Source organism: Gobius niger (genome assembly GCF_951799975.1).
Source record: "Gobius niger genome assembly, chromosome: 13".
In the NCBI taxonomy this organism is placed as follows: domain Eukaryota; kingdom Metazoa; phylum Chordata; class Actinopteri; order Gobiiformes; family Gobiidae; genus Gobius; species Gobius niger.
This window is the reverse complement of record NC_136864.1, coordinates 6,562,375-6,586,248: the sequence shown is the minus strand read 5'-3', so window position 1 is coordinate 6,586,248 and position 23,874 is coordinate 6,562,375. Positions and strand designations below refer to the sequence as shown.

The 23,874-nt window shown below is 43.2% G+C and overlaps 2 protein-coding genes across 2 annotated transcripts in view; one reads left to right on the top strand and one right to left on the bottom strand.

Annotated features, from left to right (window-relative positions):
* The window catches only part of st6galnac5a (ST6 (alpha-N-acetyl-neuraminyl-2,3-beta-galactosyl-1,3)-N-acetylgalactosaminide alpha-2,6-sialyltransferase 5a), a 134,031-nt gene that overhangs the window by 42,874 nt on the left and 67,283 nt on the right, over positions 1-23,874 (bottom strand). The window contains exon 3 of the mRNA XM_079569853.1: positions 6,694-7,106. Within this exon, the coding sequence (XP_079425979.1) occupies positions 6,694-7,106 (413 nt within the window). The remainder of the gene's footprint in view (positions 1-6,693; positions 7,107-23,874) is intronic.
* Positions 65-1,862, top strand: LOC306972777 (tripartite motif-containing protein 16-like; the record flags this gene model as incomplete). The annotated part of the gene is made up of 1 exon (XM_079569483.1): positions 65-1,862. Exon 1 carries the CDS (start codon positions 153-155, stop codon positions 1,860-1,862), a length of 1,710 nt encoding a protein of 569 aa, XP_079425609.1. The 5' UTR covers positions 65-152.

Sequence of the window (23,874 nt, the reverse complement as noted above, 5' to 3'; positions counted from 1 at the left end):
ACACAAAGGTAAACTCATGCCAGTTTTCTGCCCCGCCCCTTGTATCCTCCTCAGATTCACACAGAGCATTGTGCAGCAGTCTCCTTCACAACACTCTACATTTAGGTGTCATTGTGTCAAAGTCAAACTCAGTCGCTCTTATCAACGGAGAAATGGCACAAAAAGCTCACTACCAAGAAGACTTTCTTTGTCCTGTCTGTTTGGATCTGATGAAGAGTCCAGTGACTATTCCCTGTGGACACAGCTACTGCATGAAGTGCATTAACCAGCACTGGGACCAACAGAACGTCAACTACAAGTGTCCTGAATGCAGAGAGAGCTTCAGCCCCAGGCCTGTGCTGGTCAAAAACATCATGTTAGCAGGTTTAGTGGAGCAGCTGAAGAAGACTGGGCTCACAGAGCGACCTGCTGACCACTGCTATGCCGGAGCTCAGGATGTGCCCTGTGACGTCTGCACTGGGAGGAAGCTGAAAGCAGTCAAGTCCTGTCTGCAGTGTGTGGCTTCATACTGTGAGGACCACCTCCAGCCTCATTATGATGCTGCAATGTTACAAAAACACCAGCTGGTGGCGCCCACCGATATGCTTCAAGAAAACATCTGCTCTAAACACGACGAGGTGAAGAAGATGTTCTGCCGCACCGATCAGCAGCTCATCTGCGCTCTCTGCTCTGTGGACCAACACAAAGGCCACGACACAGTGACGGCTGCAGCAGAGAGGGCTCAGAGGCAGGAGGAGCTTCCGGCTCAAAGGACCCTGCTGGTCCAGAGCCTCCAGCACAAAGAGACAGACCTGGAGACACTCAGACAGGAGGCTCAGGACATCAGCCGCTCTGCCAAGGTAGCAGAGCAACGCAGTTGGGGCTGGTTCAGAGAGATGGCCCTCCTCCTGGAGAAGAGACGCTCTGAAGTGGAGCTGCAGATCCAATCCGAGGAGCAAACCCAACTCAGACGCGTCAAAGAGTTTCAAGACAATCTGCAGCGGGATGTCACTGAGCTGAAGAAGAGCATCTCTGAGCTGGACACACTGTCCCTCACACCGGACAACAATCAGTTTCTACGATTCTATCCAACAGTGGCCAAAGACTCACAGATGACAGAGCCACACAGGATTCAGGCAGGGCCCCGTCGCTACTTTGAAGATGTGACCACAGCGGTGTCTGCACTCAAGGACAAACTGCAGCTCACTCTGGAGGCAAGCGTATCCAACATCACACTGGCTCTGAGTCGAGTGGATGTTTTACTGTCACCAGTTGAACCCAGCACCAGAAATGACTTCTTATTCTATTCAACAAGCATCACTCTGGACCCAAACACAGTCAGCACATGGCTGTCTTTGTCTGATGGAAACAGAAGAGCAACAGCTACGTGGACAGCACAGACTTATCCTGCTCATCCAGATAGATTCAGTTACTGGGCTCAAGTCCTGAGCAGAGAGAGTCTGACGGGCCGCTGCTACTGGGAGGTGGAGTGGAGCAGGAAGTGGGCACGTATAGCAGTTTCATACAGGGATATTACAAGGAAAGGACACGCCAAGGAATATGCATTCGGAAACAACGATAAATCCTGGGCCTTGTACTGTTCGCCAAACAGTTATTCATTTTACTTCAACTCAGTCCAGTCTGAGGTCTCAGGTCCGATCTCGTCCAGAATCGGGGTTTACATGGACCACGGCGCAGGGGTCCTGGCGTTTTACAGCATTCAGGACCAAAGTATGAAGCTCCTCCACAGAGTCCAGACCACCTTCACTCAGCCTCTTTACGCTGGAGTCTGGATTAACGGAACTGCACATTTCCCCAAACTCAAAAATCAGCTTTGTTCTTTACCGCTTGATGTCGTCCTTGCGGCTTTTGCAGAACACTAGCTGCTTCATCCACCACGCGAAAGGAAGAGCCAAAACAGTAACTCAACACCGAAACTATTTTGTAATATCTATTCAGTTAAAAGTTGAGAAATCACCATAATGTTTCTTACAAACCTTAATTAACTCCGGATCCTTGCTCTAATAAAGTGTAAAAGCCTCTATCAGTGCAGAACAGCAGGGACAAGAGCCGGTTTAATGGAAGATTTCACTGTGTCAAATTGTAAATTGGGAAAAAGATTGTAATTTGAGAAGACGGTGCTGCTTTAATGAGTGGTTGGGGCTCGGAAGTGGAACACGGGGGACACCTGTTAGAGCAAGTGTTATTTAGACGGCCACACCACCCTCATTAACTCAGTCAGGCCATCACCCATAATAACAATCAGAGACGCCACAGACAGAGGCCAGAGAATCATTATACAATTCCACAAAGGTTATTTAATATCACGCAGATGTTACGCAGCTTTTACAGACACACACAGGTTTGTTTCTGTTTCGTTATTCAACGTAAATACTTCATGCATGACATATATTGGGAGTGGCATTCCTGTGTTATATTTGATTATATTTAAAGGTACTATACCTGAGTAGTTTTCTAGTATTTATGTGACCCTGAAATGTTGCTGTATTGTAATGTATGTTACAAAAGTTAGGAATGAGCTTGGGCCACAACAAATATTTTATTTTAGAGGCTTCTTCGTTCATTTTTTGTAGTAGAAACAAAAGAAGAAAGAAGTAATCAGGTAAAGGGCTTTTTAGTGGTTCTTATGTGGTTGGGTTGTGAGCATAGGCGGGTATAGTACTCAGTTACATTTACACAAGTACTTGAGCAACTTTTTGAAGTAGCTGTACAACTACTGATAAAACTTTAGTAATTTTATCATATGGTCCTTTTTACTTCTACTTGAGTAATATTATAATGAAGTATCTGTATTCTTGCTCAAGTAAAAAAAGGGTAACACTTTATTTTACACTACCCCAGGGGCGGATCTAGAAAAAAATCACGGGGCGGCAAACAGGGTCAGGGATACTTTCTGGGGTGGCAACATATTTTACAATGTTGAATGTTTTATGGCAAGTTTTGCTTGATCACAAGGCATTTTTTTCTGTTTAGATGCAAGATGAGCCTAAATTATATACACATAGAGGCATTGTCCTTAATATAAGTAGGGGGTTTCAAACTCAGGTAGAATTTACACCTTAACAAACAAAATCATCATCTTGGGAGCCACAGGAGTTGGCCTCTTATTTAGCTATACAGTTGTTAGAATTCTTTGTCCTGTCAGAAAAAAGTACTAACTGAGAGTGAGCCTCTGTGAGCACCAAGTAGCTTCTAAAACAGATGTGAGACATGACATTGGTTACAAAGACCAAGAAAAATATGAAATGAATCAGGCTTTAAAATCTGGATAGCAACTAGTCTTTGAAACAATGCATTTGTAAAGTGCCAGGTTGATGACTATACTACAGTTTAAACAGTTCCAGACAATGACAAAACCTGGCTGACATCAATGGGGAGGCAGCTGCCCCCCCGTGCCACCCTCTAGATCCGCCCGTGCACTTCCCGGTTTAGCGTAATGTCATGTGCTACGTAAAAATGTGTAACAACTTATAATACAAGATGGAATGATATGTATTTGTAGTTCCCTAATTCTAACCCTCTAACGGTCTTATTGCATTATGTACCTGGGGCGACAGCGGTGCAGATGGCAGAGCGGGTTGTCTCATGATTGGAAGGTCAGGTGCACACTGTCCTTGTGTCCTTGGGCAAGACACTTCACCCTCCTTGCCTCGAGTGTCTGTGTACACTAGTGCATGCATGAGAGAGTGAATGAGTGGATCCTTGCTGTAAAGAGCTTTGAGTGCATGATGTAGGTGGAAGAGCGCTTATATACGTTGAGACCATTTACCTTCAAGGTTCTATTACACATTACTCCATTGTGCATGTACTACATAAGTACGACAGACAAAGCGGATTGCATCGTACTAAATTTTGCTCGGTACAATGTCTTAAGGTAAGCTTTATGTCGACATAAAATAGATGTAGTTTGTGCTTCTTTTTTTTGGGAAATACTAGGATTTTTACATCATTTCCTGTTTTGTTTCTCATCCTTTATATCAAAATCAGACTTTTATGCTCAGTTACTCACAGTACTCAAATAAGAGTAAAAAAGTATCTGGGGAAAATGATAATTGAGTAGTTATTTTGGGCATTACTTTTTAATTCTTGAGTAAATATTTCTACGTGACCCGCCTCTGGTTGTGAGATTATGTTCAGTGGGTTATGGGGCGGCGCCAAAATCTCTGTTGATGAATGGTTTTAATATTTTTGGCTTATCTGTTCTATGATCAATGTCATGGCTTTTCTGCCTGGAAATACACTACACTATTTTGACATTACATGACATTAACAGGGTTTAACTGCAAGATGTTTTTATGTGTGTTTTGTTATGAGTTGAATTTATCTTTTTTATTTAGGTTGTGCAGTACCATGATGATAATTGTATATTCTGAATCTTATGAGGTTTGTAAAGATTTCAAAATTATGATATCATTCTTCTTTCTAATTCAAAGCTTCTTTTTTCTCTGGATACTGGATACTCCCATGTCTGCACCATGTGAATCAATAAAGGCATTTTCAATCTGATTTCCCTCTGTCTGACATCATTTTAGATAATAAGAAACAATGCGGTTGGTAAAGAGCTACCAAACAAACATTTCAAAATCCAACATGAACATACATTTGGTAATATCATTAACGCCTGCCTCTCCTCTCCATCCTGACATGACAGTTTTACATTTCCTCGCACCATCTGCCAGCTCCTGTCGCTAACGCTTCTCTCCGCTCATAAAACCAACAGTGTCACGCGGCATATTTCCATCATATTTCATTGACAGCTGATCCTCTCCCCGCCTGCTCACACTTCTCTGCATGTTATATATGTGTCGGCTTATTTTTAACCTCGGGATAAATTGCATCGCACTTTCACAACAGGTAGTAGGTGTCCCGCGGTTCACTAGATTGGCAGCCACGGGAGCTTTGGGGAAAAATAATAATCTATCATAATGAAAAAGGCTGCAACAGTTTTGATCTTATAAGGTGTAAAAGTCGTTACTGAAATGTCTGAGTGGTCTCTTCTTTTTGTGACATAAAACAAGGTCTTAAAATGAAACGGGTTTGTACGTCCTCCTCTGAGTGTGCGTCTGTGTTCCGGATCTGTTTTCGGTTAGTGCTTTATCTCCTTTGATGCAATCGTTTTTAAATTAATGTCAAGAGGAAATTGCACTGAGGCTGGCCAGAAAGAAAGACGCTGCTGACCACAAAGACCACAACAGGTCTCCATTGTCCACAGAGACCTGTAGATATCCTTGACAGGCTTTAGGTTAAATTAATATAAACAACTCACACTAAGTGATCTGATCATCACAAATATGTTACATCAGTTATTTCTTAAACTAACCGCAGAATTTTTGCAAAGATTAAAACTAACTCAATGATTGAATTCTCCTGGTTCCTGGCTTTACAATGACATTCACCTTATTCTGGAAGTTCGCGTGGGCGATGCCATGAATTGTGCCCGCCCCTTTTCTCCTACAAAAGTGCAGTTGTAGGAACTGCAAAGATACTGCCCGGAACCCTCAAGCTCCCAGGCCTCTGGTAGAAATGTTTTCTGGGAAAAGCTCATGACCCACTGAATAGGGTTCTGCGACCCACTTTTTTGTGTCCCGACCCACCACACTGCTCTTTAACGTAGGTTTCCTCCGGGTACTCCGGTTTCTCCTACCACTAAGAACATGTACAATAGGTTAATCCTCCAGCCCTGGCTCCACATCATGGAGATGGGTCCCCGATCGCCGGCCCACACTGGCAGCTCACTGCTCCTATAGGTCGCCCCAGTGGCATTGAGGATGGGTCAAATGCAGAGAATGAATTTCCCTAAGGGGATTAATAAAGTATAACTTAACCTTAACCTTAACTTTAACCTTAACTTTAACTTTAACTTTAACTTTAACTTTAACTTTAACTTTAACTAACCTTAACCTTAACTTTAACCTTAACCTTAACCTTAACCCTAACCTTAAACTTAACCTTAATCAATCAACCTTTATATCCATTGTGCTTTACACAGCACCTGTTGAACAAAAGTGCAGTACTAAAATCTATTTCAACACAAAATAGAAAAATAGACACATCTCGATCACTGTAAAACACATATAAAACACAGGTGTGCAGCTAGCAAAAAAAAAAGGCGTTCTAAGCTGGTGAGTTTTCAGTCTTGCTTTAGGAACAGGAACAGCCCAGGACCAGCTACATAAGTGATCGCCCCACTGTTTACTTTTGGCACTAGCTAATTTTGCATCTTTATTTCACACTCAGCTTTGATGATGAAATGTGTAGTTTATTCCAACATTATATCAGACTCAAATTTTAATGAATGCACTGCCTCTCCACAGCTACTTTCCTTCAGATGAAAACTATGAATAGCCCTCTATCCCCGCAGGCTCTACACGCATTTCTATTATCGATATTGTTAGCTCTCTGTAGCAGTGGGTCACCCTTCACTGGACTTGCCCCTGGACTCGATCACTCAGCGTTCCAAAGGGCAGAGGTCCCTGATGTTGTAAATGCCAACACCAAGGTTTTTCAATCACGCGGTGACATTTATAGTGAATGTTTTACAAGCACTGGGTCTGATAGCACACAGATACAAACGCCAACATGCGCTCCACAGTTTTAGATCAATATTACATTTTCTCACCAACAAAATGCGGCCTAGTGATGGTACTTGGTGTGAAAAGTTTGAGGGTGATAAAACGTCATTTTGAGCCTCACCTGTCTTTGCCCGTCTCCTTCTTGAAGATATCGTCGAACTGCTGCATCTTCTGCCAGGAGATGACGTAGGCCTTGAGCTTGGGCAGGATCTGGCTCATGAGGCGCAGGTTGTTGTAGATGAGGCCCTTCCCGTCCCGCCGCATGTAGCTGCCCGGGCCCCAGAAGATGAACACCGCGTCCTGGCTGGAGTTGAGCAGCTCGTGCCGGCTCCGGAGCACCCTCTGCAGGCTGGAGTGGGCGATGACGCGGAGCGAGGTCCTGCGCCCCACGTCCCGGGAGAAGCCTCGGGAGGTGGGCGCGTCGTTCATGCGGATCACGCACTGGGCGCGGTCGATCTCAGCGCCCCGGCCGGCCCCGATCAGGTGCCCCGAGCTGGTGACCAACGAGCAGGTCCGGCAGTGCATCCGGAGGGGCTGCAGAGGAGAAGAGGAGGAGGTTAAAAAAGGTAACGTTTCATCATGTGTTTGTAAGAAATACCAAAACATAAATGACAATTATCAGGATGGACTTTAAAATTATTAATAGGTTGCGTTCTCGACGTTCTGGAACAGGAATGTCACACTTTCAGGCTTTAACAACTCAATGGGAGAAAGTTTCGGAAAGAAATCTCCAAAAAGAAAATCTAAAATTGCTTTCCCTGATCATTATTTGGAAGTGATTGGACTCACAAACTTGCCACGTTTTGTCAGGGTAAAGTCCGTAGATAATACTAACTGCGGAACTGCTCTTATAGTCACATAGAGAAAATTTATGTCACCTCTTTGATGCTTTCATCTTTGTTCTAGAGTGAAGAACTTTGGCAGAATCAAGCTGCAGTGATTTTGACTTTGTGTATCACACGCATTACATCATCTGCCATGTGCTCTCTGTCTATGCGCCGACTTTAGTTTGCTCCTGGTCATTGGCATCTCCCCTTAGCTCTAGTGCCAGTATTGGATCTGATTTGGAAGAAATGTTAAGGGAACAATACTAATTTGGTAGAATGGACGTACAGTCCAGGAGTCCCAGATTTGTGAAAATGGTAGAGACAAAGTCACACTGTAAAAATGGGATGAACAACCTTCAGCAATATGTCACCTACTTCTAGGATTTGCATTTATGTGTTCCAAACATTTCAAGCTAAATGTTTGAACAGTTTATAGAAGTGTTTTTATTGTGAGACAGAGCTGGCTTTAAGAAACCGAGCCTAGAGGTGTGGGGAATCTTGTAAACCACTCTTTAAAGCAGTACTAAGTAACTCGTGCCCCTAGAGGCCATAAGTGCAACTGCAGGTGTCATAGCATGTTGCGTTTTTTTTACTCATTAATTGTCTGTGAGAGTAAATACTACGCTGACAGAAAAGACAAAGGGAGAGAGGGATATTCTACATCCAATTACACAATGGAGACAATTTTTTTTTTCTCAAACTTGGCTGTAAATACTGTTTAAGTGGTGCTAACCCACAGTTAGCTTTGCCTGTTAGCCTGTTAGCTTCTTCTTCGTGATTACATTAGGGTGTATTGCGCTTCCGACCCGTAGGCAGCGAAGTTGCAATTGTGGTTTTCTGGCCAGAGGCACCAGGGGGAGATGAAAGACCCCCCAATCATCCCATTAACACTTGAATTAGCCCCTGAGGGATTAATTAAGGTAAACAAGTTATTTAGTACTGCTTTAATTCACTCAGTTTGACAGGGACGGTACACATAAATGAACATTTCTGTAAATGTGTTAGAGCTAGTTTTCAACTGCACGGACAACCAATCTGTGTCCCTCCATACCATATACTGTACACTTCAATATGCGGCCCCCGAGGATAGAGGTTTGGTGTCTGGTCTATAGAGTAATTCCTGAACTACTTTACAAGCCAATACCCTGGGCCGGTGCTGTATAAGGCAATGCATTTCTAAATCTAATTGACACAAGACACTTATTCTCATACATAGGAGTTGTTGTACCACATAAAGAAAGAATAAAAAGTCAGACGAAATCTGAATCCAAGCATTTAGTCAGATTATACTGGAAATAAATATCATCATGCACAGCAGCAGTGATAATCTTCAGGCCATGTCTCTCCTCAATCGTTTTCAGATGATGTTGCCAAACCACTGACAAAACTTTTACAATCTGCATAAAAATCCATTTTCCAGCAAAACTTCTGGCAACTTTTAATCTTCCCCCGAGGTTTTAAAATTCGTGTTGTTTCTTCACATCTTCGCGTCTTCCTAACCTCAGCGCCCTAACCTTTGACATAATGTTGCAGCGCTCTCACATGGCTATAGTCTCCGAACAGCTCAAAATGCGCACGCCGAAGTCTCATGTTTTTTTAATGAGGTCACAGCATCAAAACTCACTGACCAGCAGCTTGTTTTCGCCAACTCGAGTATTTGCGTAATCCGGTCGTTCCCGGCAGACTGACCTCCAGCTGCGTGTTTTGACAACTTTATGTGAATTGATTTTATAGTAGCGTGCTGACGGCGTTTTATTCGCTTGTCAAACCTCAGAGTTTACAGAATGAGGAGAAAAAAATACGTCCATTAGAGAATAAGCTGTGGAAAATATCCCTCATAGACAGAATATTCATCTAGAGCTGAGGAAATTTGTTTTTGCAGGTATTTGGTAATATTCTCCAACACATCTTTATCACTATCTTACACTTTGTTGTTAAAGAAAATGCAATATTGATCTTAAACAGCTGAAACTAAATATTCAGTAGTTTCACTTCCATAAACCCCTCCCACCTTCCTCCTCTTGCCCGCCTTTGCTGTGCAGCTGTTTCAATAAAGAGAAAAGACAAAAGACCGACCATAGCTTGGCTGCAGTGAAGCTTTTACTTTGCGATGAAAGAAATTTTGAGATTGAGAGGTGAGGAAAGCATTTGTGGATTTCTTGGAACTATCGCTACATAACGAAGAAGAGCCACTGGAGAACATTCAAAGATGTGCGAGTGGGCGATATATTCCTCTGTTTGAGAACAGTTTGCATTTTCCACTAAATACAGCTGTATTTCAAGCATCATTGAACAGTATAGCACAGTGTCATCAGTATAGAAGTGCAGTGACACATTGTTAATGTAGTGGTCCAGATTGTTCATCCATCCTTTTTCTTCCACTTGTCCGTTGCCGGGTCGTGGGGGCAGCTGTTGGAGCTGCCCAAATCACATTGCACCAGCCCCTTATGGCTCCTCCTGCAGGTGGTGGGTCCACAGGAGGACGGCCTCACGATTAACCAGGTCTGTTAGTCTCTGATAAGGGGCTTGTTCATGTAAATCATAAAAAGCAGAGGGCCCAGGACTGAGCCCTGCGGCACCTCCTGCTGAACAGTAAGTGGAACAGATGACAAACCATCCGCACTGTGTCTGGTTAGACAAATAAGTTGAAAACCAACGGACTGCTTGCACATGTAATAAGTAGATATTACTTCGCGGACGTCGAAGTGCTCCTAAGGTGTTATTACGCCTTACAATATAGTCCCCCTTTTGATCCGCTTAGAAAATTGCCATGTTTAATTTTATGTTACTATACTTGGATCATGCAACAAATCACACAAAAACTGTATTTAATTGGGGAAAACGTGGAAGAGCTTGGTCGCTTCTAACTCCCCCCCCCCGTTGGGCCCCATAGAGGAGAGGAGGAGAGGCTAAATGCTAACAACATCTTTGGTCTTTTTGCATGACTGAGCGCACGTGTGAAGACCAGACAGGTACACATCAACTCGTCTAAGCTCAGGTAAGATCCTATCTCAGTATGGACAAATTGTGGCCTATTCCTTAAATACAGAATGATCAACAGTGTCGAAGGCCTTGGACAGATCTACAAACAATGCAGCACAGTTCAACTTGTGCCCTGAGAAGTTTATTCGATAAATCACAAAACGTTGGTGAAAACTATATTCAGACTGCCATCCGACGCGGGGCTGTTATTTTGACGTACATTGCTGTTTTTATAGATGTTGTTTTCAAGTAATGAAATCAAGTACTTTGACCACCACAGGGGTTCGGCGAAGTTAACAACACAGCATCTCATCTGAAGTATATTCATTCTTTACAGCGCATAAACGGGGACAACTCTTGTCAAATCATGTTCAGAGTTTTTTGAAAGAGCACAAACAGCACGGGGAAACGCACACCTGGGGGAAGCGCTCGCTGCTGCTGCCGTGGCGGAAAGTGCAGCGTTGACGAATGGGAAGCGACAGCGGCTGGTGGCTGTGTGGAGTGTGTCACAGAGCTGTGTGATCAGTGAAAGCCCCCAGGACGTACAAATTCACCTGAAGTCCCCGAACGCATCACGACAACACGCCTCCTGACTGCGCGCTCCGTTACAACAGCACCAGAGAGACATGCAGCGCTGCCATAGTGAAGAGTCTGGTGTGAAATACAGATACAATAGTGGGACTACGATAAAGAACAGTTTCTGCTCTAAGGGCCCTTCCAAACAGTATTTCAGGAGTTAATAACTCTACAATCCTTCCCTTGATGAGTCATATTTGAGTACTTTCACACTCCTAAAGGTGCACTACCTGAATACCGTGAAAATTCTCGTCGTGTGGCCTAGCTGAGTGGCAAGAAAACCTCTCATAGGAATCAGAATTTTTCACTCTTTTAAACCGATTTCTGGTGGACGATAAACATATTTATCAAACACCGATAAAGTCAGGCCAAAATTGGGTCCATAGGGATGGTGTTCCCAGCAAATTGTTCAATAGAAGCAAAAAACGTTAGCATTATGTAGCATGAAGCTAGTGTTAGCTCAATGGTTAGCATTGTCCGTTTTATTCATTTTATTTGACAAAGGTTGTGGGTAAATACACGCACATCCACAGGTCTAAGTAAATGTGCAGGATCAAGGCATGAGAAATAATAAAAGGTTGGATAAATAAGTCAAAAACCAAAGGACTGCTTGCACATGTAATAAGTAGATATTACTTCGCGGACGTCGAAGTGCTCCCAAGGTGTTATTACGACTTACAATATAGTCCCCCTTTTGATCCGCTTAGAAAATTGCCATGTTTAATTTTATGTTACTATACTTGGATCATGCAACAAATCACGTAACTGTATTTAAATGGGGAAAACGTGGATGTGCTTGGTCACTTCTAACTTCCCCCCCCGTTTGGCCCCATGGAGGACAGGAGGAAAGGCTAAATGCGAACAACATCTTTGGTCTTTTTGCATGACTGAGCGGACGCATAAAGACCAGACAGGTACACATCAACTCGTCTAAGTGTGCAGGATCAAGGCATGAGAAACAATATAAGAATAAAAGATCCGCACAACTTTGTAGCTCCCAAGCTTTTTTAACGCTCACCGAGTAGTTTTATTCTTTTATTATTCATTTTATTTGACCCACTTTGCTCCTCTCCATGTCTCTGTCTTTATTCAACCTCCACCTGAACTGACCACATTTTCCCCAGTTTGCCCCAGCGCCACTGAAGGATGGGTTAAATGCAGAGGACAAACAGTACAGTATACAAACAAACAAAGTGTGACGTCTAATTTTTTAAGCATTTTTGTCTCTTTTTTGTCTCTTTGTTGTCTTGTTTATGGACTTTTTTAAGCGTGTTTCTGTATTTTTTTTGTTGCTTTCCTCATCGCTTTTTTATCCTTCCTCTTTGTCGCTTTTTTTATCGTGTTTTCATCCTTGTTTTCGTCGCTGTTTTGACACTTTGTTCGAGAAGCTTTTCGATTTGTGGAAAATGGAGAAAATGTGCTCGGCTCAGGCGGGGGTTAAGAGGTTAATGCACCAAATCACTGCTGTGAACAGGCTGAATACAACATGCAGACATCTAGCTATAGCAATGGATCAAAAGAAAACAGTGTCTTTATTTGTATTTCCTCTTGGGGACTTGCTGTCTGTGATAAAAAAAAAAGTAGCTTACTGCTTTGTTCTGTGAAAGTAGCTCACGGAGGATAAAAGCGTTCTCACAGATGCTGACTATGGACAGCATAAGTGCAAGGCTGAGACTCCAGTGATAGGCAAAGGTAATGGACCGACACTTCTAAGAGGCAGGAACAAGGAGAAGCGCAGGATTTCCTCAATTTAAACATCGCAAATTGAACAGCTTTCTCTTTGCAGAATAAGAAAAGCCAAAGCCATAAGTACACGTTTCATAATAATCATTAGAGTTAATCGCCGGCAGTGCAAGCTTTGATATAAAAAGCACAGTTTTTCTGGAATCTACATCACTGTAACGATCACAGTCATTTTTCTCCAAGATGCAGTGGTTCTGCTGCTTTGGGCCGTGTTCCCCGCCCCTGTATTAGCACAGCTCATTAGATTCGTAGCCCGCTTTCCCGCTCGCGGCCTTGTACATGGGCATAAATCATTAACATCGGCGCGTAAACAGATAAAACATGTAGCGGAGGGCGGAGTTGGACATTTTTCCCGTTCCCTTTGACATAGAACGCGGCGGCGAGAATCAATAATATGCAAACGAATCCTGCCGCGCCGCCTAATGCGCCCTGAAACATCTCCGCGGCGGAAATCCACACTTATTTACATGCACAAAGCCGTAACGAATGCAGGAGTCCCGCAGCAGAATGGATGGTTATGCCGAGGAGGGAGAGGGTCGTTAGCCCGGGCTCATCTGCGCCGGGATCGCGGAGGCAAAGGCGGATCGGCAGAAGGAGCAGTTAGTCAGAGTTAGGGGGGGAAAGGGAGCGAGCGGGAGACGTGCGAAGATTCATGGGAAAAAGTAACGATCACAGACAACAAAACAAAAAAAGAAAGCATGTTTAGGCAGAGATGTATGTTCAAGTTTCACCATCGTGAATCACGGCCAGCTGCACCCACAATAAAATATTCATATCAACTCACGCCAAGACTATATGGCTCAGTGTTTATAATACTGGTATTGAAATAAAAGCAGGTTCCAAAACAAATTAACAACAAAAAAATATCTCTAGAGACCAAGTTTGATGCTTGTTGGACCAGGAACAGCATCAAAGGAAGTGACTTGGTTGTTTCAGCTCATATAAATGATATGAATTTAATACAAATAGTCTTTTTCCGGAACAAATTAACATCACTGTTCTGTTTTTGGGGTCTAGACGGCAAATATATATATATATATATATATATATATATATATATATATATCTATATATATATAGATATATATATGTAGACTGTGCAAAGAGGCCAATGAGCAGGGTGTAAGACGCTGGGAGGGAAAGCTTACATGGAGCGCCATAACCAAGTGGCTGGTATAGTGTACAGGAACATCTGTGCAGAGTATGGGCTGGAAACCCCAAGGTCAAAGTGGGAAACACCTCCAAAGGTGGTCGAGATTGACCGAGCCAAGATCCTGTGGGACGTCCAGATACAGACAGACAAAATGGTAATGGCGAACCAACCGGACATTGTGGTGGTGACAAAGAGCAGAGGAAAGCCGTTGTGATCGACACAGCAATACCAAGCGACTTCAACATCAGGGAAAAGTAACACGAGAAACTAGAGAAATACCAGGGGCTCAGAGAAGAGCTGGAGAAAACCTGGAGGGTGAAGGCATCAGTGGTGCCCGTGGTCGTTGGGGCACTCGGGGCAGTGACCCCCAAACTGGAGGAGTGGCTCCAGCAGATCCCAGGAAATACATCAGACATCTCGGTCCAGAAAAGTGCAGTTCTAGGAACAGCAAAGATACTGCGCAGAACCCTCAAGCTCCCAGGCCTCTGGTAGAGTTTTATATATATATATATATATATATATATATATATATATATATATGCCAAAATGCGGCAAAAAACCCTGTTGAAACGGTGACAAAAATAGCAATGAAAACTAGCAAACTAGCAAATGAAAAAAAAAAAAAAAGACTACAATGTCATAGCAAAAACAAGAATATAGCTTAGATGAGTTTTGCAGGTCTTAGCTTTGGCGTTACTCTGGCCTATAGGCTGTAAACTCCAGTCAAGAAGCTTTAAGATTTGGGTAAAACTGGAGAAGATGTACTCAGTTAAGGTGGGGGTTAAATATTGAGGTGGTTTGCAGCTAATATGACAATATGGGAAGTGTAAACATCCAAATGTTTGGATTGTAACTCTGTAACCTATCCACCTCAAACAAAAATGGTTCAGTGGTTCTCTGTCAGCCCAGATTAACTACAGTATATAGCCCATATTATGTTTCCTAAGGATCTCCATAAGTGGGGACCATATTCAAAACAATTGTGAGTGATGTTGGCCACACACAGGAGTGAACAGTATTATAACTATTAGCGACAATTATTAGTATTAAATGCAAGTACCTGCATATATGTGAGCATTCAAAGGTTATAATGCAACACCTTTAAATTATGTTTCGAATTGATGTAATTCTAGTCCAGATCTATTGTTATTTTCCAAACACCATAAAAGCTCTGATAAAAGCTCTGTGAAGGATCTTTATAACAGGGCTCTCCTCTTTCATGGCCGTCACCTGAACTGAACGAACAAGTGGTCGTTTGCTGCAATAAATCAACCTCCATCTGACAATATAACCTCCACCAGAACCAGTTCGGCTTCACCCAAATCTAAAAGCTTCTTGAAAAAAGCAAAAATGAGACGAAAAACAAACATTTAAACTTTATATGTTGAAATCTGATCCTTAAACCTCCCCCAGCTCCACCACTCTGTCTGTTTCTGACTCTCTCTCCTCCACATCCCTCCAGCGTCACACACCTGGCTCAGTCCTGACAGCCAATTTGACCACATCTCCCGCAGAAATCCCATTTAAACCCCGGGGCCCTCACGTGTCTGCCCTCTCTGGGTACAGGGAGGGGGCGAGCGCTGACCAGAGCGAGCGAGCCTCTTCTGGGAACTCGAGCAGCCTATTACCCACAAATAAGCTCCGACGCTGTGGACAGGACGCTCGATCTCGGCCTGGAATTGTGCGCCTGGGCCAATATGGGGCTGTCAGCGGCCGGCGATGGAGAGCAGGCGCCCAATACCTCGCCTCGGCATCAGCGCGGAGCGGCGTCCACGAGGGCTGGCCTGTGTTTTCAAATGGGAAACATGGATTGTAAATTTGAAACCGCTCAGTGCTTCATGTGGAGTCTCAACGAGCCACATGAACCAAGCACATTTTGTACAGTTCTGAGCGCATTTTACCCAAATCTAAACGTAAAAAAAGGTGGCAAAAGAGCGACAAAAATGTGCCGGAAAAGCAACAACAACACGACAAAAACACACGGCTAAAGAGTGGTGAAAAATCCAACATCGGGAGCTCGTGCTGTTACTACTACCTATACATAGAAGCAACGTCAATGGTGCATTTATGGATAAAAAGTGACATTAATCTCACCTTTAATCTCAGGCTCCAGCTCCCTGCCTCACTCTTGCCTCACTCCTGCCTCTGCTGCTGTACATGTGCTGTCCATACATCCATATAATCCAAATAAAGCGGTAGTTTCTTCTTCCATCATCGTCCCTGTTCTCAGTTGTCCTCCGGGTAACACTTCCTTCGCCGTAATGTAAACACGAGCCATGTGCTTTATTGTGAAACGCTCCGCCTGCGTGGTTTCGTGTGACGTCCTCTCAGACCGCTTCATTTCTTCGACTTTTGCGCTGCATGGTGTAGTGATGAATCAGTTTACGTTACATGGAGCTCCTCGTCTTATTTATCTCGGAAGAAGCCAGAATGAAGCGGAGAAAGACTGAGCAGGTCCGTGGGCTGCGGAGCCTGGCGTTACAGGCTACTTTCGGTTTCGTTTCTCCCGTATGTTTCAGTGGAGCCGCTGCCAGGAGTGGGGTCTGTCTGCGGCCTGCAGGACAGAGGCCTGTCATGAAGTGACGTCACTACACCTTAAACTGTCCTGGGCCCTAATCTTAAAATACTTTGATTTCTAATGCCTAATCTAAACGCACGCAAACGGGAAGTTTGGGCATCTCTGCTGAGACTGCTGCCCCCGCGACCCGGCCCCTGATAAAGCGGAAGAAAATGGATGGATGGATGGATGGATGGATGGATGGATGGATGGATGGATGTCTAATCTTAAGGATCACGGTTTCCAGCCTCATTGTTTGAGGGGACATTTTGAGCATAAACCTCTTGTCGACAACGGCTACTCGTGAAGGATTGCTTTGTGGCGTCTTGCAGGCCACAGACAGATACACTTGGCTGCCAGAAGACAGGCGTCAGACTATCGGCTATTTCACTGTAGAACCAGGGTATTTGAGGGTTAAAGAACTGTAGAAATTTGGCCTATTGAAGGAAACATCTTGCCAAGACACAGAGCCGCTGATCTCAGCTGCTTATGCACACGCAGGAGAGCGCTCTCCCGTCCTTTTTCACACAAACAATTCAAACGTCACTCTGTCTGTAAAACTTTGATATCTGTTTGTATTCTGAAACATTAGCCCAAGGTAAACGATAGACCTGCCTGTAAATTGAGAGCATCTTAATTGTTACAAAAGTGCATAGATTTAATCGATCAATGAAAATCTTGGTCGACCACGACAACATCGACTAATTAGCCGACTAAACAACCAAAGTTGTCAGTGCTAACGGAGGATTACCTGTTATGAGCTCCAGTAATTATGCCTTACTGCAACAAAACCCAAGTCCAGGAGTTAAAGGTTGGACATTTGTGATTCATTTGCACACGATCCATGAACAAAGACTTTGTCAAACGAATCATCAGTGCTACTATTGCTAATCAAATAAAAGTCTCACGCTTGGGCAATATCACAACAACAGACTTCAGACTTACATTTTGACGGGTCACCGACTTCATGCGGCTGTCGAATAGTTAATGATGTAGCTCTCGTTTGGTCAATGATGCTTGACAAAAACAATCCGAGTGTCAGAGAAAGTGTAGACAGGAGCGTCCCGACCTCACTGCTGTCCTCCTGTCTGTCTCAGTAATCAGATCCCGCTGCTGTGGCTCTCCCAAACACCTCTCCATCACAGTCCCCAGCCTTTCCATCTCCTCCTCCTCACTGTCACATTTACACGACATGGGGGGATACTTTCCCCTGAGGTATCTTCCATTCATCTGGTCTCGGGAAACGGAAATGTCTCTCGCTTGGACTGGGAACACTTTGGGATCGAGATGGAAAACTGGGAAGTCTGGGCTTAGACTGACGGCTCCAGATACAGCAGAACACACCAAACAGATGGATGGAAATGTGCATTGTTAGCCGTCGAATTCAGGATTGAATTGAATGTTCCATCCCCATACAAATGAATGGAGAAGCCAGGCGCAATACTTAACACAAGGCGAGGTAAGTTCTGTCCTTTTCATGGCATTTATATAATTTCTGTGGTTTCTTTATTAACATATCATATAAGACGATGTTTAGTGGTTACTGGATGTGTATCTGACCCCCACAAAAGAGCAGAAACTTCGCTGAATTTGAGTTAGCATTTAGCTCAGAGGACACTAATTTGTATATAAAGTAACATCTCAAAAGGTCTGTACATTCACTAATGATTTCTAACAAAGCTTTGACCTAAATGTGGTTGATGCGTTGACAACAGCTGAAAACATCTGTATTGTTCAAAACTTTCGATGTCAATGCTAACGGCTATAGGAGACATACATTCAACAGGCTAATGGACCCTGGAAACTCTCCGACTCACTAACTGTTAGGATCAAACGTTACTTCTCCTTTCTCTCTTCCTGCCAGAAGTGTATCCATTCACCTTTCCTTTTATGTTTGGAGTGGCCACGTTTTGGTCTCCTCTGCGCTGGTATTTCATATTTTATAAACTAAAGTAAAGCAAATTTGTGGAGTGTTGCCTTTCACTTGGTTAAACCTTTTGTGTTCTCTCCAGTGTTGGTCAAAGTACTTGACTTAAGTTACTTTCTGGTGAAAATACTACTCCAATAAAAGTGAAGGTTTAATCTGTTTAAAAAAGTGTTCGAAAAAATAACTTTAAAGTGACTATACGGAGTTTAAAAATGTTATAACTAAGTATTTTCCTCCCCCTACATGCTCCAGCCATGTCCGATTGTGTAGAATGAGCCCAGGCCTGTTCGCCACAACTGCCTCTAAAATCCTGCACTGTCACTCAAAAAGGTGTTAAAGGAATAGGCCACCGTTTTTACATACTAAAATATGTTCTTACCTCACTTTAGACGTGTTAATATATCCCCGTCTAGTCTTTGTCCGTGCGCTCTGTCACGCAAACGGAGCACATACGCAGCCTCTCCCACATGTCACATAGCTCCGAAAAAGCTCACGATAGAAGCTACCAAGCTCTTCCACGTGTTCCCTATTTAAATAAAGTTACGTGAAGTGTTTTCATGCGAAGTATATTTACCCAGAAATGTAACATGTCGATTTTATAAGCAAATAAAAAGGGGGACTATATTGTGAGGCGTAATGATACGAGGAGCACAGCGTCCGCGCAGTAACTCCTAAAGACTTCCCCCGCTCACTTCCGTCAATAACCTTTAGGAGTTACTGCGCGGACGTTTTACTCCTCGTATCATTACGCCTCACAATATAGTCCCCCTTTTTATTTGCTTATAAAATCGACATGTTTCATTTCTGTGTAAATATACTTCGCATGAAAACACTTCACGTAACTTTATTCAAATAGGGAACACGTGGAAGCTTGGTAGCTTCTATCGTGAGCTTTTTCGGAGCTATGTGACATGTGGGAGAGGCTGCGTATGTGCTCCGTTTGCGTGACAGAGCGCACGGACAAAGACCAGACGGGGATATATTAACACGTCTAAAGTGAGGTAAGAACATATCTTAGTATGTAAAAACGGTGGCCTATTCCTTTAATGCGGGTCAGAAGTGCCGTCATGCACAAGCTTAAAATAGAACCTGCAGTTATGCGTAAGACCTGAGGTGGCAGTAGTGAGTGTAAAATGACCAACTTGCATCTAGCCACTTTAAGCTTTGAAAAACATGAAAGTTGAGTCTGAATTCAGTTGTGTACAGCAACACGGAGGGAACAAACCTTCTTCTTTGCTCTGACAGAATTTGACAGAACATCAGCACAGCGCCACCTACTATTCAAAGACTGTGCATTTTTAGGCTTTTCTTTGGAGCTTTTATAGAAATGTAGTGGAGCACACAGTCTATATATATCTTCTAAATGTAGAAATGCAAGTAGCAAGTAAGTAAAGTACACACCCTCAGCAGCTCTACTCAAGTACAGTATTTAAGGGGAGACACTATAGGCAAAACTCAATTGTTTCAGTTTTCAGGTTTTGGGCCAAATTTGTCTCTGAACATAGAAGCTTTCACCCGGAAACAGAAAATATGCCTAATCTTCACAATAACATGTTTAAATATTGCGCTGATTCAATGTTCCCCCATAGACTTATATGGGACAATGCAATTTCAAGGGCCTTTTTCTCAAAACACATTTTTCTGTCATTGTGGCGACAATATGTCCACGTCAGTCGGACCTAAAGACTTCACATTTTCCAGCCTTGGACTGAACAATATTTGGAAGATTTTTTCAGAGGGATTTTTTATTATTTAATCCCTAAGCCCCATTTATTGAGTTTTGAATGTCAAAAAATGGGGCGAAAATTACATTTTTACAAATTTTTCCACTAAAAAACAGCTTATTTTAAAACTAAACAAGAAATCCACAATCCCCTCTGAGAAAGTCTTGGTAACTAATTTATCAATAAAATGAAAGCATACATTTGAATGTAGCTCTATCCATTATTCAGATTTCGTTGCATTTTTAGGCATAAAACACCTTGTTCTTATATGAAAAGATAAAATGACAGAAAACTTGCAATTTATTTTTTTCTCACATTTATGCCAGTGATCGACAGCAAAAGTTTCAAATTGATATCTGTAAATATACATTTTTTCCCTATTCACCTGCAGTGTCTCGCTTTAAGTAAATTGACTTTGTTGCTGTAGGAATGATCCACGCTGGGAAAAAGTGCAAACATTACTTGGAAATAGCATGCAACATGTGGCGCTTGTGAGTGCAATTTGGGTACAGAAAAGAACACGTCTAATGATATTTGATGGACTTCTGGTGGGAAATTGCAACCAAGATGTTTCTCCAGCTCATTTAATCAAAAACTACAGCAGTTATTTTGGCACAGCAAACAACAAAATGTTCTTTCTCCAGTGCAGAAACACTTTCACAGTACAGAAAACATTGGTCAAATGCATCTGTATATAATAGTAAAGTCAGCTAGTTACACTTAAGTTTGTCATCTTCCACAAACGACAAATAGAACTCGCTAATATGAAGAGCCATCATTTCCCAGTGATACGACACGACCGTAACAGTATAAGCAGCCTCTTAAATATGAAGCGCCGTTCTTCATCTCATTACAATAAAGATAAGCCATAGAAGCCACAGACTCCTCAGACCTCTCCCTCTGTAGGTTCGCTCAGGCTGAGGGCTCTCCTGTTGGAAAATGGACGCTTCAAACCCAATCACTTCACGTGTGAGAGAACGGCCTTTGTGACACGTGAGGCCAACGCGGTGTTTGTCTAAAGAGGAGCTTCACGAATCATAACCGGCTGATGTACAGTGAGCTCACAAAGTGCTCACTCCCTCAAATCATTCTTATGTTGAAGTCTCTATTGTAAATGCTTTGGGCTTCTATCGTTTTTTTTTTTTTTTTTTGCACAGACCTAAAGAGAGAGCTAAATTTGCATATTGATTGACTACGAGCTTTATGTCACCAGGAGCAGTGTTTGAGCTAGACTTTGTCTCAAGTGGGAGCCAAGGGGTGTCAAGGTTTTGAAATGGAGCCATATCGTCTCCATGACTGAGTACGATCTCAGGAGGTCACGGTACTTTCTGTCTCGCTATTAGGATCAGCGAGGGCTTGCACTAATCAACGAGTAGTTCACACAAACATCATAGACAATGAGACACTGATGGGAAGTCATTGGATGTGAATACTTGACTGCATGAAACGTTTTATCTCAGAGCTAATGGCTAGTATCATAAATCAACACCACAAAAACAACTAAAACGTATTTACACTATAGACAGGCCCGTTATTGTTTGAGCTGCTCAAAAACCATACATTTTCTTCCGCTTTATCCGGGGCCGGGTCGTGGAGGCAGCAGTCTGAGCAGAGATGCCCAGACTTCCCGATCCACACACACCTTCTCCAGCTGTTCTGGGGGGACCCCAAGACGACACCAGGCCAGCTCAGAGACATAGCCCCTCCAGTGTGTCCTGGGTCTTCCATGAGGCCTCCTCCCAATAGGACATGCCTGGAACATCTCCCGAGGGAGGCGACCAGAAGGCGTCCGGAACATTTGCCACCTCAGATGTGAAGGAGCAGCGACTCTACTCCGAGCTCCTCCCGGGTAACTGAGCTCCTCACCCGATCTCTAAGCCACCCTGCCACCCAAATCTCATGACCATAGGTGAGGGTGGGAACGTAGATCGATCGGTAAATCGAGAGCTTTGCCCCCGACTCAGCTCCCTCTTCACCACGACAGACCGATACAGCGACCGCATCACTGCTGACGCTGCACCGATCCGTCTATCGATCTCACCCTCCATCCGTCCCTCACTCGTGAACAAGACCCCGAGATACTTGAACTCCTCCACTTGAGGCAAGACCTCGTTCTTGTTGGTGCCATTTTAAATTGTATTTAATGTTAGCCATTAGACTCAAAACCTTTTGTTATAACACCACATTATGTAACAAACTCTCTCAACTGCCTTTGTAATAAAACTGATCAAAAGATCAAGCAGTAAATAATGCATTGTTAATTACATAATTCATCATTTATAAGACATGCATTGTTAATGTTAATAAGCATCGAAACAGATAGTTTAGTGACAATGTGCACCATCTGTGTGTCTGGTTAAGGTCAGGAACAAGACATTTAGGAGAAAGAGATACAAGCCTAAACTTCTTCTATAACTCAAAAATAAAGATAATCACTATTTATCTGTTAATAAAGGAGTAACAAATGATGAAGAAAGCTTTGTAAATGTTTCAGAAATGCTAAAATAAGTATTTACAAATGCTTTACCAGTGCCATGGTTTTCCTTTTCCTTTTGATGAAGGAGACTTTGAAGCTCACAGTGAAAAGCTCTCTACGAATAAATATTAACAATGACTGAGATTACAAACTTATAAACGTGTAACTGTCTTTCCTGCGTGGGTCCTGGGCTTATTTTTGCAGTCATGGACAAAAAAGTAAAAAAAAATAAAAATAAACTTGACTTAAACTATTCCCTTAAACCGCCAAGTTTGAGTTTCAGAATGCATTTTTCAGGAGAGTCCTTGTTTTCGGTGGTACGGGAAACCGGAGCAGCAGCAGCAGAAACATCTTTCGCAAAACCCACGGCCGGCTTTTGGAGCAGGAGAGGGACGGACCAGGCGTTACTGAAACATGCATGAACGAAACAACGCACCGCTCGTATGGTCTCACAGAGGACAACTGTGGAAAGAATCAAAACGTTCACTCTTCAGGCAATCTCCCAGCTATAGAGTTCATGCTATGGCAGCGTGACTACAATCCTTCTCAAGCCCAAATCTGGAGAACACTTCATTAAAATCAGAACTGAAATCCTTCTCTGGTCCACATTGGGGGTGTATAAATAGCCGTTAGAGAGATGAGTGATTTAACATTTGGAGAAGGAGCTAAAGGAGATGAGAGCCGACCTTGTCCCACTTGAAGCACATCAACGGAGGCTGTCCCGCTTCAGGCTGTACCCCCTCCCCCCCCCCCCTCGATCCTCCAGAGCCACAGCGGCCTACAAACTACAGGACAACACCCAGGGGCAGGCGACAGACAGCCAGGACAATAAAGGAGTCCCTAATTACTTACATTTGTGCCCCCAAACAAAGAGTTCAATAAAATACCTGGCACATTCTGTGAGGTAAATCCCACTGTAAACAGATGCGTCCTCTCGGTGTCCTCTATAGGATGCTTTGAGGCACAGCGCGTTCTGTTTTGGGACAGAATTGGGACAGGGCTGTAACCTTGAGAGGGGCAGGAGGACAAAGGGACGGTGTCGGTCCCAGAGGACAGGGGGACAGAGAGAGGGAGAGATAATATGGGCAAACATTTTGATGTAAAGGCCACGGGGGTGATTTTGAAAACGTGCAATAGATTCATCGCTGAAACATGTTCGAAAGCAACAAAATGAACTGTAATGTCAAGGAAAAAAGACAAAAAAGTTATGACAAAAAGACAAAAAAGTGATGAAAAAAGACAAAAAGGATAAAAAGACAAAACAAGTGATGAAAAGAGACAAAAAATGATGAAAAAAAAACAAAAAAGTGATGAAAAAAGACAAAAAAGTTATGACA